The sequence below is a fragment of the Bos indicus x Bos taurus genome, chromosome 9 (genome assembly GCF_003369695.1).
Source record: "Bos indicus x Bos taurus breed Angus x Brahman F1 hybrid chromosome 9, Bos_hybrid_MaternalHap_v2.0, whole genome shotgun sequence".
NCBI classification, from domain to species: Eukaryota; Metazoa; Chordata; class Mammalia; order Artiodactyla; family Bovidae; genus Bos; species Bos indicus x Bos taurus.
The window spans coordinates 19745859-19765605 of NC_040084.1; the positions used below are offsets into that span (position 1 = coordinate 19745859).

The 19747-nt window shown below is 43.7% G+C and overlaps 1 protein-coding gene across 1 annotated transcript in view; it reads right to left on the bottom strand.

Annotated features, from left to right (window-relative positions):
• Window positions 1-17874, bottom strand: part of ELOVL4 (ELOVL fatty acid elongase 4) — a 40277-nt gene extending 22403 nt beyond the window's left edge. The window contains exon 1 of the mRNA XM_027550993.1: window positions 17433-17874. Coding sequence (XP_027406794.1) covers window positions 17433-17532 — 100 coding nt within the window. The 5' untranslated portion in view covers window positions 17533-17874. The remainder of the gene's footprint in view (window positions 1-17432) is intronic.
• Between the last annotated feature and the right edge of the window lie 1873 nt (window positions 17875-19747).

Consider the following 19747-nt stretch of genomic DNA (forward strand, 5'->3'; position numbering starts at 1 on the left):
GCAGAAGACTATAAAGTGAGAAGACAGAATATTTTATAACATATGCTCAGCATATATATTTTATAACATATTCTCAGCATATATAACAAATTATAAAATGTGCTATATTCTCAGCATATATAATATGTTATATATGCTGAGAATATAGCACATTTTATAATTTATTCAGGAAAGCAAATGCATAACAAGTCTAACTCTAAATTTTTAATTATTTGAAAAAAGTTTTTTTAAAAAAACAAAAGCATCCTTTTAAGAAAATGTAAGCCAGATTTTAATAAATAATAAAATATTTTTAGTCCAATAGTTTTGAAGTAACCCAAGTCCTTGGAAACTTCTACTTGTATACAAACAACTGTAATTAATTCTAACAACAAACTATGTATAGTAAAACAATTTTCTTAAAAAGCTCTATAGGCCTCTTCTTTCTTTGAAGGCTTATTTCTTCTAAAGCTTTTAAGAACTTGGGATTTCTACCAGTTAGAAGGAACTTTCTTCTGCAAGTAGTCTAAGCTGACAGTTGATTTACAGGGCTTCCCAGGTGGTTCAGTGGCCATCAAAAGAAAAATTAGTAAAAATTTAAAATTTTAGAAGATCCAAATTCCCAGAATTGACAAGGAAGGGCACATGTTACAGGAGGGAATAATCTTAGTTGGGTGATGACTTGGAGAGTCACACAAAGCAGAGAGAATATGGCACCCAGGGACAGAGGGCAGGACCTGAACTGACAACAGCTGGATTCCAGCTCTATCGGTCATTTTCCAGCCCCATGACTTTGAACTTGAAACTCTTGGGCCACAGTTTTCTCCTATGTAAAATGCGGGTGATAATGTGTGTGTGCTCAGTTACTCAGTCGCGTCTGATTCTTTGCCAGGCCATGGACTGTAGCCCGCCAGGCTCCTCTGCCCATGGAACTCTCCAGGCAAGAATATTGGAGTGGGTTGCCACTTCCTACTCCAGGGGATCTTCCTGACCCAGGGATCGAACCCACACCTCGTGCATTGGCAGGTGGATTCTTTACCACTAGCGCCACTAGATTACCCAAATCACAGAGTTGCTTTGAGGTTCAAACTGAAAACCCTCTGTAGGAAGCCACTCCAACACGAACCCTTTTTGCACTCAAAATTCACTAAACATGAATTTCTTCTGAAACTTTTAGAGCACGCTGTGACTGCCTCTAGCATGACATGACCCTGTCCTGGCACTGTCTGCTTAACTGTGTCCCATGCCAGACAGGGCAGGGACGTGATCTCTAAAACCACAGAGGTTCCCACGGTGGCTGCACCCACAAATGGTTGAGCCCAAGCACACTGAAGGCCACAAAGTATCTAGAAAACAGCTACTATTATTACGGCTACTGTGAGAATCGACAGTCAAGACATTTTATTTTTATTGAAGTGTAGTTGATTCACAGGGCTCCCCAGGTGGCTCAGTGGTAAAGAACCGCCTGCCAGTGCAGAAGACCCAGGAGACGCATGTTCAATCCCTGGGTCGGGAAGATCCTCTGGAGAAGGACATGGGGACCCGCGCCAGTATTCTTGCCTGGAGAATCCCACGGACAGAGGAGTCTGGTGGGCTACGGTCCATGAGGTCACAAAGAATCTGCCACGGCTGAGTGACTGAGCACACACGCAGCTGATGTGCACTGTTGTGCCAATCTCTGCTGTACAGCAAAGTGACTCAATTTTATAACTATACAGATTCCTAACATTCAAGATATTTCTAAACTGCCCTTTTGATTCCTACAAAATGAGCAAGAGTCCTTGATCAATATCATTCTTAAAAAAATACAAAGTCTCTGTTGGAGTGGGAAAAAAAACAAGTATTCTATGTAAATCCATGCCATTGCTGTGGTTCTCTTAAATAAATTTTAATAACATTATTTTAAAATTCTTAAAAAAATTTTAAAATTTTAAAATATTTTTAAATTCTTGTTTTTCTATCATAGTACATAGTGATTGTGGTGTCAGTCTCTCAGTCGTGTCTGACTCTCTGCAACCCCATGGACTGTACTCCACCAAGCTCCTCGGGGATTCTCCAGACAAGAATACTGGAGTGGGTAGCCATTCCCTTCTCCAAGGGGAATCTTCCCAACCCAGGGAGCGAACTGTTGCACTGCAGGCAGATTCTTTCGTCCAAGCTACCAGGGAAGCTCTAGTAGGTAGTACATAGTAGATTATCAAAAACATTAAAACTCCATCCTTGTGCTATTTGAAGTGCGGTCCCAGGCTTTCCTGGTGGTCCGGTGGTTAAGAATCCACCTGGTGCAGGGGACACGGGTTCATTCCTGGTCTGGGAAGATCGCATTTGCCGAGGGACCACTAGGTCCAAGCATCCCATCTACTGAGCCCGAGCTCTAGGGCCCTCAAACTGCAACTACCGAGCCCACGAGCCCTAGAGCCCAAGCTCCACAACAAGAGAAGCCACGGAAACAAGAAGCCCACACGCTGGAACTAGCGAGGAGCCCCTGCTCGCAGCAGTGGAGACCCAGCGCAGCCAAAAATACATACATAATTTAAAAAGAAAAGAAAGTGTGGTCTCTGCACTAGCAGAAAAGCACATCTTGGGAACTTACTTGAAATGCAGATTCTTCAGGCCTCACTCAAGACTTACTAAGCCAGAGCTGTGCTTTAATTAGTTTTCTAGGTGATTAACACATTAAAGTCTAAGAACTGCTTTAGTCTATTCAGAAGTGTAGGCCTACTTTATATAATACATAATCAAGTCATGTAATTTTGATTTGTTTGTTCCTAGAGCCTCCCTGAATAAATCAGCTAGTTTTGTTTTCTAACAACGTCTACCTCTATTTAACCTCCCATAGTGCTTAGTCGCTTAGCTGTGTCCGACTCTTTGTGACCCCATGGACAGTAGCCCGCCAGGCTGCTCTGTCCATGGAATTCTCCAGGCAAGAATCCTGGAGTGGATGGTCATTCCCTTCTCCTGGGGATCTTCCCGACTCAGGTATCGAACTGGGTCTCCTGCATTTTAAGTGTATTCTTTACCATCTGAGCCACCAGGGAAGCCCTTAACCTCCCACAGACAAAAGAAAAACTCAAGTCCAGCAACCAACTAGAGACACTGAGTAGCTTCTGGAGTATAGTCAAGACATCAAGACATCAAGAAGTATGTACTACACATTGTTCTCTGTAACTATTCACCCCTCCTTAATAAATTAGAACCAACAACTGCAAATCAACTCCATGTTTTTAACACCTGGAAGCTAATCACTAATCTTCAGGTGATATTGTTATAAATCCATTCGCCTCTAAAGACTACACAAAATAACAGTGACTTCATGGTATGCTGTACACTGAAGCATCCCAAAGAGAAACTGCTATTTTTCTGAAGAATGTAGTCAATGTCTTCCTCCAATTATTATAAGTATCATGAGGGCCAGGGCTACAGCCCTTGTTCCTTGATGTATCTCTACAACAACACTTGCAAAAACTTGCTAAAAGAAATTTTTTAATGAGCAAATGTAGATAACTGTTGTCAAGAAGAGTTTGAGAAAGATCTTACCTCTGTGACAAGGATAAACTAAATACCACCTCTTCTGGGTACCAGTCTAAAATCTGATGCTTAATATATTCTTCAAGCCAAGGAAGATTTGGGGTATCAGAGAGATGAAATAGGCAGAAGCAGAGAAGAAAGGTCTGGATACAAGTGGACAGGTCACCAGCTGAGATTTACTCTAGAAATCAAACTTTCTGAAGATAGTGGAGGACCAGGGGGTGAGTCAGGGTGATGACCAGGGGGAATGTCTGTCTGCTTTAACCCACTCTGGGCTCAGGGCAGAGGATGCTGCTTTTAGTTTGGAAGACTGCCTGGATGAACTGAAGGAAAGGGCAGCTCCTGAAGAATTCGGAGGCTGAGCTAGAAAAGACTAAGAGGTTAGAGTGTGATGGGCAGACTGGAGGGAGTGGAGGTCATCACCAGCAAGGCTTTGAGGGGTTCAATGGCCAGCGTAGAGTTTTATGAACTCAGCTGTATACTAGTCACCCAAGAGCCTGCAAGAATGAAGAGAGGAGTTAACACAGAGAAAAAAGAATTCTGGTTCCAAGTATATCTGTATATACCAAGTATATACAGAGAACACAAAAAAGGTGAAAAGCGAGAGAAATTATAAAATTTCTCATAGAGAGCAGCTAAAATAGGGACGGACTCAGAAGCTTCAAGGAGAAAAGGCAGTAATGCAGACAAGGTGAGTGAGTCAATGTGTGATACGAGGTGCAGATCATTTATACGAAGGCTTAATTTGGGAGGGTTGGTCCTAAATGGATATTATCTGGAAGGCTGGTCTATCTGCTTAGAAAATGGGGATAGTAGAAACAAGATTGTAAAGCAGCTATACTCCAATAAACATTGCTGTTGCTGTTGCTTGGGCTTCCCAGGTGGCTTAGTGGTAAATAATCTACCTGCCAAAACAGGAGATGCAAGAGACATGGGTTCGATCCCTGGGTCAGGAAGATCCCCTGGAAGAAAAAAATGGCAACCCCCTCCAGTATTCTTGGCCTGGAGAGTCCCATGGACAGAGGAGTCTGGTGGATTACAGTCCATGGGCCACAAGGAGTCGGACACGACAGCAATTGAGCACCCACACATGCTGTTGTTTAATCGTGAAGTCATGTCCAACTTTTTGCGACCCCATGGACTATAGCCTGCCAGGCTTCTCTGTCCATAGGACTTCTCAGGCAAGAATTCTGAAGTGGGTAGTCATTTCAGGATCGAACCTGCCTGGGAAGCTCCAATAAAAAAATAATTAAAAAAAAAAATTTAACTGAAAAAAAATAAATAAATAAAATGGGGATAGTTACATACTAAACCCAAAGGAGTATAAGGATTAAATGTGACACATACAAAGCACTGGTCAGAGAGCTTTGCCCATAATAAATATTCAATAAATGTTCACCATGATGACTGGACAATAAAACAGTATTTGTAGGACAAGTAAGGAGGCTGTGTTGCTTTATGCAAAGGTCACCAATGAAAGACGGAGGTAAAAGATCTCAATTCCATCCCAGCTCTGTTACTTTCTAGTTGTACAGTTTTAAGTCTATCTCTTCATCATGGTGGTGGTTAAGTCACTAAATTGTGTCCGACTCTTGCAATCCCATGGACAGCAGCCCACCAGGCTCCTCTGTCCATGGGATTTCTCAGGCAAGAATACTGGAGTGGGTTGCCCCTTCCCTCTCCAGGGTATCTTCCTAACCCAGGGATCAAACCCAAGTCTCCTGCATTGCAGGCAGATTCTTTACCACTGAGCCACCAGGGAAGTCCTCTTCTAAGGACATGAAGAAACATTAAATAATACAAAGTATATAAAATTCATATCATAGCCTTCTATAATTCATAAGTCCTATAATAGAAGTTCAATAAACAGTAGTGAGTTCTACCATGTGCAGACTATATCTATATTCATGGTTTAAAAAATTACATATTCATAAAAGCCAGTGGGGGAGATTTAGGGCAGTCATAGGTCACAAGGAGAGGCAGATGTATATGCGTATGTATAATATATACTTTTTAACCATGAATTTAGATACCATCTTCATATGTTGAAACTCACTGCTATTTACTGAGCTTCTAGTATAGGATCATTATGGACTATAAAATGCTGTAATTTCCATTTTATACACCTATGTTAATGTTCACAGTAGGCATTATTTAACAACTATGAGAAATATCAATAACCTCAGATATGCAGATGACACCACCCTTATGGCAGAAAGTGAAGAGGAACTAAAAAGCCTCTTGATGAAAGTGAAGGTGGAGAGTGAAAAAGTTGGCTTAAAGCTCAACATTCAGAAAACGAAGATCATGGCATCCGGTCCCATCACTTCATGGGAAATAGATGGGGAAACAGTGGAAACAGTGTCAGACTTTATTTTTCTGGGCTCCAAAATCACTACAGATGGTGACTGCAGCCATGAAATTAAAAGACACTTACTCCTTGGAAGGAAAGTTATGACCAACCTAGATAGCATATTCAAAAGCAGAGACATTACTTTTCCAACAAAGGTCCGTCTAGTCAAGGGTATGGTTTTTCCTGTGGTCATGTATGGATGTGAGAGTTGGACTGTGAAGAAGGCTGAGCACCAAAGAATTGATGCTTTTGAACTGTGGTGTTGGAGAAGACTCTTGAGAGTCCTTTGGACTGCAAGGAGATTCAACCAGTCCATTCTGAAGGAGATCAGCCCTGGGATTTCTTTGGAAGGAATGATGCTAAAGCTGAAACTCCAGTACTTTGGCCACCTCATGCGAAGAGTTGACTCATTGGAAAAGACTCTGATGCTGGGAGGGATTGGGGGCAGGAGGAGAAGGGGACGACAGAGGATGAGATGGCTGGATGGCATCACTGACTCGATGGACGTGAGTCTGAGTGAACTCCGGGAGTTGGTGTTGGACAGGGAGGCCTAGTGTGCTGCGATTCATGGGGTTGCAAAGAGTCGGACACGACTGAGCGACTGATCTGATCTGATCTGATGATGAAGAAATGGACTTAAACATAATGTACATTTGATATAGAAGAATAATGTTATGTATACAGGAAGCCAAGACAGAATGCAGGCAAGTAATCTTCTCACCCCATTTTCACACTTTGCTGGGCTTCTCAGAAAAAGCAGTCGTAAAACATGTGCTAATCTGAGAGTTCAAAGTCCAAATACCACCCTTAGTGCTATCAGTGTGGCTTTAAAAAAACTAAAAGTAAAAAAACACTGAGATACTACTGGAGTATGAGGTGTGTTTTAATGGAAACTTTGGTTAAGATCTTCTCTTGCTAACTGTTCTATTTGCTGAATATCCATAATGGATCCTGAATTCCTCTTCACTAATTAACTAATTAAGAAGTTTTTAGTTCTTGTATTATGAAGTTTGGCAAACACTTTCATAATTCACTTTGAATATACTTTTTTTAAGGTCCTAGGCGATTCCATAATATGGAGTCACCTTTACCTTCTCAGGCTAAATACCACTACCACTTTTTTATATTTTATATATATATATATATATATATATATATATTCATATATATGGTATATGGACTTCCCAGGTGGCACAGTAGTAAAGAATCCACCTGTAATGCAGGAGACACGGGTTCAATTTCTGGGTCAGGAAGGTCCCCTGGAGAAGGAAATGAATGGCAACCCACTCCAGTATTCTTGCCCGGGAAATCCCATAGACAGAAGAGCCTGGCGGGCTACAGTCTCAGTTCAGTTCAGTCACTCAGTCATGTCTGACTCTTTGCGACCCCATGAACCGCAGCACGCCAGGCCTTCCTGTCCATCACCAACTCCTGGAGTCCACCCAAACCCATGTCCATTGAGTCCGTGATGCCATACAACCATCTCATCCTCTGTCGTCCCCTTCTCCTCCTGCCCTCAATCTTTCCCAGCATCAGGGTCTTTTCAAATGAGTCAGCTCTTTGCATCAGGTGGCCAAAGTAGTGGAGTTTCAGCTTCAACATCAGTCCTTCCAGTGAACAACTGATCTCCTTTAGGATAGACTGGTTGGATCTCCTTGCAGTCCAAACGACTCTCAAGAGTCTTCTCCAACACCACAGTTCAAAAGCATCAATTCTTCGGTGCTCAGCTTTCTTTATAGTCCAACTCTCACATCCATACACGACTACTGGAAAAACCATAGCCTTGACTAGATGGACCTTTGTTGGCAAAGTAATGTCTCTGCTTTTTAATATGTTGTCTAGGTTGGTCACAACTTTCCTTCCAAGGAGTAAGCGTCTTTTAATTTCATGGCTGGAGCCCAGAAAAATAAAGTCAGTCACTGTTTCCACTGTTTCCCCATTCTATGCAGTCACAAAAGAGTCGGACACAATTTAGCAACTAAACAACAAATATATATACATATATATGTGTGTGTGTGTGTGTATATAATACTTTAGTTTAATTTCATACAACAGCCCTTACAGCACCATTAAGCATTTCAGATGCTTTTCTTTAGATTACCTCTAGTGGTATTATGACTCTGTTCAGATTTAGTATTCTATATAGTGATACTATGTCCATGAGAAAGCAGTGTAAGGTAAGGTAAAATAAGAGAAGGTACACGTCCGAGGACTTTGCCTTCTTGCTGGGCGAGCACAATGGGAAACAAGGGCGCTGGGCTAAGAGATGAAACAACCTCTTTCGATTCGTTTCCACTACACTGTCACGTGCAAGTTGTTTAACTTCTAAACATGGAAAATATCACTGCCGGCCAGGCCTAAACCCCAGAGTTGTGAAGTTCTCAGTAATCCTGTAAAGCAAAATACAAAGCCAAGGCTGTAGTCCCTGTCATTTGCTACTTTCTAGCCATTTGCATGCATGTGCGCTAAGTCGCTTCAGTTATGTTTGACTCTTTGCAACCCCATGGACTGTAGCCCACCAGGCTCTTCTGCCCATGGGATTCTCCAGGCAAGAATACCATAGTGGGTTGCCATTCCCTTCTCCAGGGTACCTTCCCGACCCAGGGGTCAAACTCACATCTCTTACATCTTCTGCATTGGCAGGTGGGTTCTTTACCACTAGTGCCACCTGGGAAGCCTTCTAGTACCATTTGGGTACTTTTTTTAAAAAGCAACAGTACGGAGAAGGCAATGGCACCCCACTCCAGGACTCTTGCCTGGAAAATCCCATGGACAGAGGAGCCTGGTGGGCTGCAGTCCATGGGGTCGCTAGGAGTCAGACATGACTCAGGGACTTCACTTGCACTTTTCACTTTCATGCATTGGAGAAGGAAATGGCAACCCACTCCAGTGTTCTTGCCTGGAGAATCCCAGGGACGGGGGAGCCTGGTGGGCTGCCGTCTGTGGGGTCACACAGGGTCGGACACAACTGAAGCAACTTAGCAGCAGCAGCAGCATGAATACTCTACAAAGAGAGACATTTTATGATAAACAAACAAAAAATAAAAACAGTTTTAGTGTTTTGGCAATGAACACCAAAGAAAGAGCATTTCTAGAGATGCTATATTAATTTTACAACACATGAAAATCTTTTTAAAATTGTAGTAAAAATACATAAACTTTACTATCTCAACCGTTTCTAAAGTATACATTTCATTAGTGTACACGTCATTAGTGTTACATGTATTCACAATGTTGTGCAACCAGCCTCCAGAACTTTCTCATCTTGTGAAACTGAAACTCTATATCCATTAAACAAGTCCCTGTCTCCCCAGCACCTTCCCAACCCCTGGCAACCACCACTCTACTTTCTTTTTCTATGAATATAACTATTTTAGGGACTTCATAATCACCAGTATTTGGTTCTTCCTGACTAGCTTCTGTTACTTAGTATAACGCCCAAACGGTTCAGCCATGCTGTGTCTTGTGTCAGAATTTCCTTTCTTTTTAAGGCTGAATAATATTCCACTGTATGCATGTATCACAGTTTATCTACTCACCCATCAGTGGATATTTGGGTTGCTCCCACTCTCGGCCATTATTAACAGAGCTGCTCTGAATATGGGTAAACAAATATACATGAAATTCTTTAACAATACATGTCTGTGCCTAAGTTTTCATCTGATAAACAAACAAAATGAAAAAAGAGAAGCTTACTCCTTCAAATAATCAGTTCAAAAATCACAAATGCCTTGATGTGATCACACCTAACAATGAGAAACTGATTCCTCAGTGGATTAATGCATTTGACTTTCAAATTCTAATTAAATACAAATAAAGTATTATACTGAGTTTTTTTTAAAGAATTACAATATTCCATGGAGAAGAATAAATGACAAAAGTAAGATGCTTTAATACCAAAGTGCCTAACCAAAGTTAAGGAACACACAGCAAAACCATTTCTTTTGTTTTCCCTGTATGCTAAAACCTACATATTAGCAGCAATTTTACAAAAAATTTAAGCCATACTTCCAAATTTGCTAGAAATGCTCAAAGAGTACTTAAAACTGAAAATCTTTTCTAATAAGGTATGATAAAATTTGCATGTTCTATAGAAAAAAAAGTATGAAGTAAAATTAAGTTTAGACTATCTAAGCCATTGCTTTAGGAGCTATTCTGAGAATTCAGTAAAAAGTCCTGAAGGGGACATGTAGTTTCAAATCTTCTCATTGTACAAGCAGAAATATGAGCCCCCTCAAATCATGAGTAACTTCTCCAAAACCATGTAAAAAGCCATCCTCAGAATAATAAAATTACTCTTCAATGTTACTGCTATTATTTTTGACAAAATAGTTAACTCTGGGTTGTTTGAGAAATACCTAGATCATCAGAGTATTACAGCAACAAACACAGTACTACATCAAAAAAACAGGGGCTTAAATATCTGTATCTCTGCGTTTTTTATTCCTTCACCTATCCCTTATGGCGCAAATAAGAGAAAGTGAAAAGGACTAAACATGAACCTGTTATTTAATATTTACACAGCACTGCTGCTAAGTCGCTTCAGTCGTGTCCGACTCTGTGTGACCCCATAGACGGCAGCCCACCAGGCTCCCCCATCCCTGGGATTCTCTAGGAAAGAACACTGGAGTGGGTTGCCATTTCCTTCTCCAATGCATGGAAGTGAAAAGTGCAAGTGAAGTCGCTCAGTTGTGTCCTGACTCTTAGCGACCCTATGGACTGCAGCCCACCAGGCTCCTTCATCCATGGGATTTTCCAGGCAAGAGTACTGGAGTGGGGTGCCACTGCCTTCTCCTTACACAGCACTAATAACAGTTTTACTGGTGAAGACTGGAATTGTTGCCTGGAGTCAGGTTTTCAATTACTTATCAGTATATGTTTATTTGAAATTGCTTTATCTATGTAAAGAATGTTTAAAAGCTGCACCTATATTTAGAATTTAAGAGCCAGGAGAGACCTCAGAGATTACCTGCTGCTGCTGCTGCTAAGTCGCTTCAGTCGTGTCCGACTCTGTGTGACCCCACAGACGGCAGCCCACCAGGCTCCGCCGTCCCTGGGATTCTCCAGGCAAGAACACTGGAGTGGGTTGCCAGTTCTTTCTCCAATGCACGAAAGTGAAAAGTGAAAGTGAAGTCACTCAGTCATGTCCGACTCTTAGCGACCCATGGACTGCAGCCTACCAGGTTCCTCAGTCCATGGGATTTTCCAGGCAAGAGTACTGGAGTAGGGTGCCATTGCCTTCTCCGAAGAGATTACCTAATTCAACTCAATTTGCAGATGAAAAAAGTTGACTTGGAAAAGCAAAGTGCCCACTATACACACTCACTGGTAATTAGTGGCACGTCCAGGACTAAAGCCTAAAGTCTAAACCCCAGTCCAGGGTCCTCTCCATCTCCTACACCACATGGACGCCTCACTTGCACACACACCACAGTGCTTACGTGCAGATGATGAAGAGAGAGGAAGAACGGCATCTGGTTCTACATCTCTTGACAATATTCTGTGCTACTAAGTGATTTTATGGTTTGATTCCTTCATTAAATCAAGTCAACACTGATTGATTTAAGACTAACTTATGATAAAGATCATTCTTAAACTCTCCATAATTTACTGTAACCCCTTAAACTCTCCATAATTTAGTGTAATCCCAAGCCTTACTAATATTTATCAATCAGAATGTATCTGAAATTTCACTATCTGAAATCAAGCTAGATTAAGGGAGTCATGTCAAGTCAACAGATGTACGGGCACTCCCCAGTGTTGGGGAGAAAAGTACAAAGAAGGGAAAAGATAAGTAATAATGAAGGTTAAAACAGTGCAAGAAAACAGAGTCTCAGAAGAAACTGCACAAGGAGGTACATGAGCGATCGCTCAGGGTAATGGGGTCAGATGGGGCGACGAGCTGCGCTGGGTACCAGGGCTGAGAAAGGCTCCACGTGGGAGGGAGCCTGAGCCGGGGCCTGGTGAAGGGCATGTGGGAAGGGAACCAGGGAAAAGGGCAGGAAAGGCAAGGGCAGTGTGACAGCCGACATCAAGTGCACCTGTTTTACTCAAGCGTGAGTCTTCCAGGTTGGCTCGAGCTGCGGGCCTGTGGACAGGGACCAGCGTAGACAGGAGAGCAGGAAACTGGGTTTTGAGAGGCTAAGTATTTCTTCCTCCCCTCTCTTCTCTAAAAGTCAAGATCCATATGATTTTGTAACATATATATTGTAATACATTCTCATCCTAAGGGAAAATGAAACAATGGCACCTTAATTGAACAGGAAAAAATGTCCTAATAAGGAAAAAGAAATAAGAGCCATCTCAACGTGAGAAAAGACAGATTCTGCTACCCGACTCTTCTCTATGTGACCACAGACGTCTAATTAGAAATAATAAGTGACTCAATAATTCAAAGATAATACTTTGGTTAACATTAAATCATTCACTAATGACATTATCACAGGACTTAGGAAAAAAACAAAACACTGAATTTTAAAAGGATGACCAACTTCTTGTGGCTCTTAAGATCACAAAAGCACTCACTGATATAATTATCTATGTAATTCTTAAAACCTTGTTTCCCAAAGCCAAAGATTCTAACTGTGTAAAACTGTGTCCCGATTCCAGTTTTAGAGCCTGCATTGTTCTCCCCTCCTGGCATTCCATCTGTGATTGGATACTTTGGCGGAATGGACGAGAGTATCAGACATTAGAGTCCAGGACCAAACAAACAAACAGACAAAACCCTACAGCAGCATGGACTTCCTGGAGGCTGCAGGGAGGCTGTGAAAAAAGGTAAGAGGAGGACTTCGTTGAAAACATGGCCTAAGGGAGACACCATGTTAGAAGATGAACATGTATTTGTCTTTCACTGTCCAGAACTTAGAATGTCTTTTCTCAAAGAAACACTGAAAATGATGAGTTCCCACACTAGTCCAAACAGAAAACCTATTTTAGATAATGACGTGAATTAAAAAAAAACAACTATACATTAGCTGTGACAAATAACAAGATCAATGCAATAATGCTGTGCTATGCTCAACAGTGCCCAACTCTTTGTGGTCCCATGGACTGTAGCCCACCGGGCTCCTCTGCCCATGGAATTTTCCAGGCAAGAATACTGGAGTGGGGCACCATTTCCTACTCCAGGGGATCTTCTTGACCCAGAGATTGAACCCTTGTTGTCTCTTGCTTCTCCTGCATTGGCAGGTGGATACTTTACCAGTAATGCCACCTGGGAAGCCCCAGTGTAACTGAATAACCTGTTTTAAGACCCATGCGCCTCTGGGGCCCAGGAAACTGTGGAACAGACCCCTGCCTATCTGAGCTGAGTTAAACACCCCCTTCCGTGAGCCCTCAAGTTTCAGCACACCTGTCTGACTCACTGGCCCTTAAACTCATTCCTAGTTTCCATGGACTTTTAGTTTTGACATCCATTTTTAGTCAACCTAATAAACACTCTCCAACAGCATCCACATCAATTTCACATGGTGAAACAGCTTAAATACTCTAAAGACAGAGCCATACACTCCTCTCACAACTCAAGACTGCCAGGCAAGTGGAAGTGGAGACACGGAGAGTAGAGGAGTTTCCTGACCTTCCCCAGGCTCCAGCGAGGCCTGACCCTGACTCTGACCACACTGCTTTGAGACCATGACAGCAAGGAAGTTGGAATGGGTGTCATCTCCAGACTTCTCAAGCTGCCTGGGATGGTGACCACTTGTCCTCATTCTATCCCAGAGCCCAGAACAGTGCCAGCACATGGCAAGTGATGAGACAAGAAGGAAAGTTTATACAAGCCTCGCTTCCAGATTTTATCATCACCCCACAAGAGGCCTCCACCCTTGTGGACCACACTTCTCCCATCTGACCCTCCAAAGTGAGGGGAAGGTCAGATAGACTGGCCTTTCACATTCTGATCTCAAGTCCTACTCATCTACCTACTTTGATCACAGCTCCCAAGTAGACAACGCATTTTTCACCCAACTATAGTCTGCTATATTAGTGAACATAGAGCAGTGCCCTGCCCAGCATACATGCAATGTGCAAACATATTCCATGAACAATGGCTGTTTACAAACACATGGTCAAAAAGAAACATGGTATCTCCAGAGGCAACTGGCCTTAGAGTGGACATGCTGGTTATTAACTTTCTAAGATGTTTCTTTGTTAATGCTACTAATAAGTAGCATTAACACAAATGCTACTAACACAAAATACTACTAATAAATAATTACTAAAATAATAAATGCAATGGAAAATATAGACAATTAGGGTATTTGTAAGTCGGGGATATTGACTCATCAGTTTTGAAATCGTACCTACAATTTTTCTTGAGTAGATATACACTTTGAGCCTAGGATCCCAGTCCAATGATTTTAATGTACTCATAAAATGAAAGAACAAAAGGAAAACACCACAATGACATCAGAGTACCTACTCTCATGCCACCAACTGGTATTAAAAAAGTCCTGTATCAGTCTATACTTTCCTTTATATTATAAACTAAGACTCACTTACTTGTTCAAAATATCTAAAAATAGAGAAAAATTATTTTTGCAGGTTTTCTAAGAGTACAGCTCTTTCACAGTTTCAATTCCAAGGTAAACACTATTAATTACATGGTAAAAATAACATTTTGAATGTTCATACACTGCGGGACATATTCTGCATTTGCTAGATGTGTCTTTGAAAAGCCCAGTTTTTATGCATTGCTTTGGACATGTGTTATTAAATACCGTCATTTAATATAATAGCAAAAAATTTTAATTTTTCCAGACATTGCCCTAGGGCAAAAATCTTTGGAATCATCAAACGTACTCCCCAAGTGTGTAACTATTCCTATTAGACTGCCCAAAGTAAATAGAGTTAGGCAGAAACCTTGACACTAACTTTACACTTAGGCAGACACCTCAGGGGAGAGAAATATTTAATGAACTGACAGAACAGAAAGCAAGAAGCCCACAGCTACCACGTGGGGATGAAAGCGCTCCAGGGCAGGCAGCCTTGTTCATCTCTTGCTCTCCCTGGAGGATCTGAATTCTTTCACCATACTCACCACTATTTCTCAAGACCATCTTTCTCTCTGCCCACTTTTATCTTACCCTCCTTCCAAATTCATCAACTTTTTCTTCAGCCTCATCTCCTAAGCTACTTTTCTACTTTGAAACTCCTTCACCCAGATATTCATGAAATTATAGGAAGGAGGGCCTCTTGGAATCAGTCGTATGAATCAGTCGAAGACAGGAAAGTGTAGAAGCGGGGGTGTGGCGACAGGGTGAGAAGAAATGGGGCAGCTCGGGGTTCAGACCAGCTCTTGTGCCTGAGTCTGAAATAGTCCTCCTTACACAGCAGTAAGGCAGAGCAGACTATATCCCACTAAGCCTCTAAGTTGGTTAAGAAATACCATCTACCTACACTAGGTAGCTCAAAGCAAGGAAGCAGTCTCAGGTTTCGTAAGTGGATAGCCAGAGCATGGGCAAATACCTTCCCTCTGACCTGCTAGTGAGAGGTCACTTCTTTCTGGTAGCTACTCTCATTTCTCAGGCTGGGTCCACGATACTATATTATTTTATTTGCCCTTCACAGGCCAGAGGAAAGCTTTCACATGAGGCAACTGCACGAAATTTCCCACTTCATTTGTGACTTTTTTTTTTTTTTTAATACTAGCATCATTAAGTAAGTAAGTAAGTAAAGTCGCTCAGTCGTGTCCGACTCTTTGCGACCCCATGGACTGTAGCCCGCCAGGCTCCTCCGTCCATGGGATTCTCCAGGCAAGAATACTGGAGTGGGTTGCCATTTCCTTCTGCAACCAGCATCATTAGGAAGGAACTAACCATCACAGAAAGGTACATTCTACCTTTGCTCTCAATGGTTCTGAAATTGAGCCTTCCCAAAGGTGGGAAAGCTCTGAGGTAGGGCAGACAGACAGGCATGAGAAGTCCTGGGTGTGGCTGGCTATATGGAGATTGGAGGACCTTGACAATGTCTGGAGTCTGAAATATGCAAAGTGCAATTATCTGCCAACCAATTAGCGTGATGTTCAGCTCTGCACAATTGTGTAATGGGAAACCCTGATGCAATGTTTAAATAACCAAAATCACAGAGATGAAGGAAATGATAACATCTCTCCCAGTTTTTGTAGGTACCGCAAAACCTCAATGGACACTATATAGAAGGGAGACTTTAAAAATCAATGACTCCATTAAAAACTGCTTTTTAACCATTTTCAAGTGCAACAGCTAATTAAATCGCTTATTTCTCACTGTCAAACTTAACATCTTCTGAAAAAGAACTTTGCTGAAGTTAAAACCGAGGCAATGCCAAGGAATCATTTTGTCTCCCACAGAAATAATTTCAGAATACGTTTTTTCCCACAACATATATCCATGAATTCATGCTGCAACCACTGCTTCTAACAACAAACACCAAACTATACAACAGACACCAAACTATAGGAATATATTTCCATTTCTAGGGAAGGGAGGCTCGATGGTAACATGTCACGTAAACCTCTTCCACTGTTGGCATGAAGGGCAGTACTGCAAAAGGACTGGCAAATGAGAAAACATAAGATCCCTCCTAAAATCCTGTTGGCCTCGTTTATTATTTCAAAATTTTGTAAACGCTTTAAACCCAAAAGTAACTGAAGCAAATAAAGAAAAAAAATGGTAAAGTATAACAACTGCCTCCCCTTAGGCAGGAAAGCCGCCTAGCTCAGTTAACTAAGGATCCCTGTCAAACTGCGACGGCGAAAGAGAAAAGTTGGTCAATTTAAGAAAATGATACCCATGCAGGCTTCTGGGACCACCTCTAGGTGCTGCTGTAGAGACCCCCCATCCTACAGATTCCCCATTTCTCTCCCGGTTGTTTTAGCTTCCCCCCCTCCCCCTGACCGCACTGCACTGCGCAAAGCCTTCGCAGACTATCACTTGGATCCTCCGGGCGGATGAAAAAGCCTCCGAAACTAACCCCCTCCCAGGTTCAAGGAGCCGAACAATGGCTTCCGACTTTTCCTTCCAAACGATGTTGCGGACGGACAAGCCAGACAAGAAAATTACGGGCAGGTGTGTCAAGGCAACCAGGAGCCCAAAAGGACAGCGACCCCCCACCCCGACCCCGGGCCCTGCTCCCCTCCCCCGAGCCCCATCACGGAATGTTCCTAAAGGTTACAGCAGACCCCGGAGCCGGAGAGAACGGTCAGAGCCCGGCAGGTGCGCGGCCACAGGGTGGGGCGGGCCTGCGCCAGGCTCCAGCTGCGATCGAAGCGCCTGCATCCGAGAAACCTGGCGAGACCCGCTGGAAGGAGCTCAAGAGGGAAACCGTGCGGGCGCCGGGGGAGGGGAGCGCCTTAACGTTCGGATCCGATTTAACCAGTGCCCGCCCGCCCGCCGGTCCTCGGACCCGCAACACCCCAACAGCCGCCGGGCGGGCGGCGGAGGGCAGTCGGGGCCGAGGCCGAGGTCCCCCCCGGGGGAGGATGGCGAGGATGGAGAGGACGGCGAGGATGGAGAGGACGGCGAGGACGGCGAGGATGGAGAGGGCGGCGAGGATGGCGAGGACGGCGAGGATGGCGAGGCGGCGGCTTTACCTGTGATGGACAAGGTCCAGCGGTAGAACTCCACGGTGTCGTTCAGCGCCGTGGACACCGCGTTCAGGACGCTGCCCGGCTCCGAGTCCAGGAGCCCCATCCCGGCCGAGAGCGGGCGCCGGCGGCGACGCGAGGAGGAAGCAGACACCCCGCGGGAGGGCTGGCCTCGGCGGCGGCGGCCGGGGGACCCCCTTCCCCCGCGAGTCCCCCCGTCTAACGGCGGCGGCGGCGCCGCAGCTGCGTCCTCGCCTCCTCCTCGGGGCCCCGCGGCGGCGGGGACGCGGCGGCGAGGAGCCGGGCGGAGGGCAAGGGACCGTCGAGGCTCCGGGGAGGAGGAGGAGGGAAGGAGAAGCAGGCGGAGGAGATGCCGCCGCGCGCGCCGGGCGCTGCACCAGTCTGCCGCCGCGCGCCGCCGCCGCCGCTCCAGTCTCCTCGGCTGGCGTCACGTGGCCGCGCGGGGCGGAGGGGCCGGCGCGCCCCTCCTCCCGCCCGCGCGCGCGCGCGCGCGCCCGGGGACGGCGCAGGGATGCTGCGGCGGGGGCGGCGGCCGCGCAGGCGCCCCGGATCCCTGCTCTGGCCGCCGTGTTCGGGGAGACCCGCACGGCGGCTTCCCCGCGCCCTCTTCGCCCAGGTCACCCGCCCCACCGCATCCCCAGCTCCTTTCCCGCCTCCCTCTCCCTCTAGGCCGCTGCGGAGAAGTCTTCCGCCTGCCCACAGGTGACCTCGCATCCGCCCGGGATGCATCTTAGAAAACAGGACAGGTGAAGGATGGGAGTCTTGTGGGCAAGGCTGATGGACGACGTGCTTTGGTCCCTACTTGTCAATCATTTCGGTGTCCCTTGGGTTTTTGTTTTTGATTTTTGGTTGGTTGGTTTGTTTCACCTCCGCCTGCACTGATGTCACCACTATAAGGGAGATGCTGAAGTTATCCTTCTAAATAAGTAAAAGGATATTTGTCTTCTGAGCTACGGTGATGGAGAATGGACTTTGGGGAGCTAATCATTAACAAGTTAAATAATTTGAATAAATGCTCACGTTTATTGTTCGGTAGAGTCTTTTAATATTCAGGGAGTAATCAAAGCAGTGTAATTGTTAAATGAGGTTATAATAAGTAAACGAGGTCATTAGGAAAAGAAAGAGGGCCTAGAGAGGCCTTACAGTTAGAGAAGTCTGCTCAGACCTGAAGGAGTTGTGGTGAATCTGAAAGGATGATTACTCAGGAGACAAAAGACAATCTAGGCAAAAGAGGGATGAGTTGTTTATTTATTTATTGTTTAGATGAGAAGAAGATAGGAGGCCACAAGATAATCTTACCCCTGAAAAGTGAACCTCTAAAAAGTACCAAAACTACACTACACTCAGTTCATAATTAGCTTCTGACATCAAATAAGACCTTTGAGAATAGTCCAATGACCTTTTCACCTACTTGATATTTAAGCATGTCACCTACTTTTTGTGTAACCTTTTCACCAATTGTTGATTTAGGAAGCTCCAGTTAAAGGCCACTGATGGATCAATAAATACAGGCCTTTGAGTGCAGTGTTAATTTCTTGTGCTCTTTGACAGTATTAAAATAATCTGAATACTATCTTTGTCATAGTTATTTGTTTGCCAATTGACCTGTTATATGATCTTTGATTTTATTTTATATTGGAAGCATCCTGGAGGATAAGAATTATTTTGGGTTCCTTTTCAAAGACCCAACCCAGTGCTATAAATAAGTATTTATGATGATGTCAAAATGATAATATATTTTTTCAGAACATAAAAAGAACTGTAAGTGGCAGACATTTTAAGGAGAGAAGCGATAACTAAAAGTAACTGATTTATTGTATCACACAAGTAACCAGAGTCTTCATTAAGTGCTTTTTTTTTTTTTTTTTTGGAAATTAACCAAGCAAAATGTAATTTATCAAAAAACCAGACTGAAGGTTTTTATATTGAAATTATGGTTTCTCAAGTCTCAACCTAAATTTATGTGTATCTGTCCCATTCTAGAAGCTATACAGTATGTATAAAACATCCCGTCAAGTTTGGAGAGTGGATTGTTGTTAAGTTGCTAAGTCCCATCTGACTCTTGTGTGACCCCGTGGACTGTAGCCTGCCAGGCTCCTCTGTCCATGGGATTTCCCAGGCAAGAATACTGTAGTGGATAAGAGTGAATAATGATCAACAATTTACTCTTCTATTTTGATGGTCTGGCAAGGTTCAGATTAGTTTGAATTTCATCTAGAAAATTGACTACTATTTCTGCATTGTGAGATCCTGAATACTTTCTATGGAGAACAGATCCCTCCCCTCTTTCGCTTTCACAT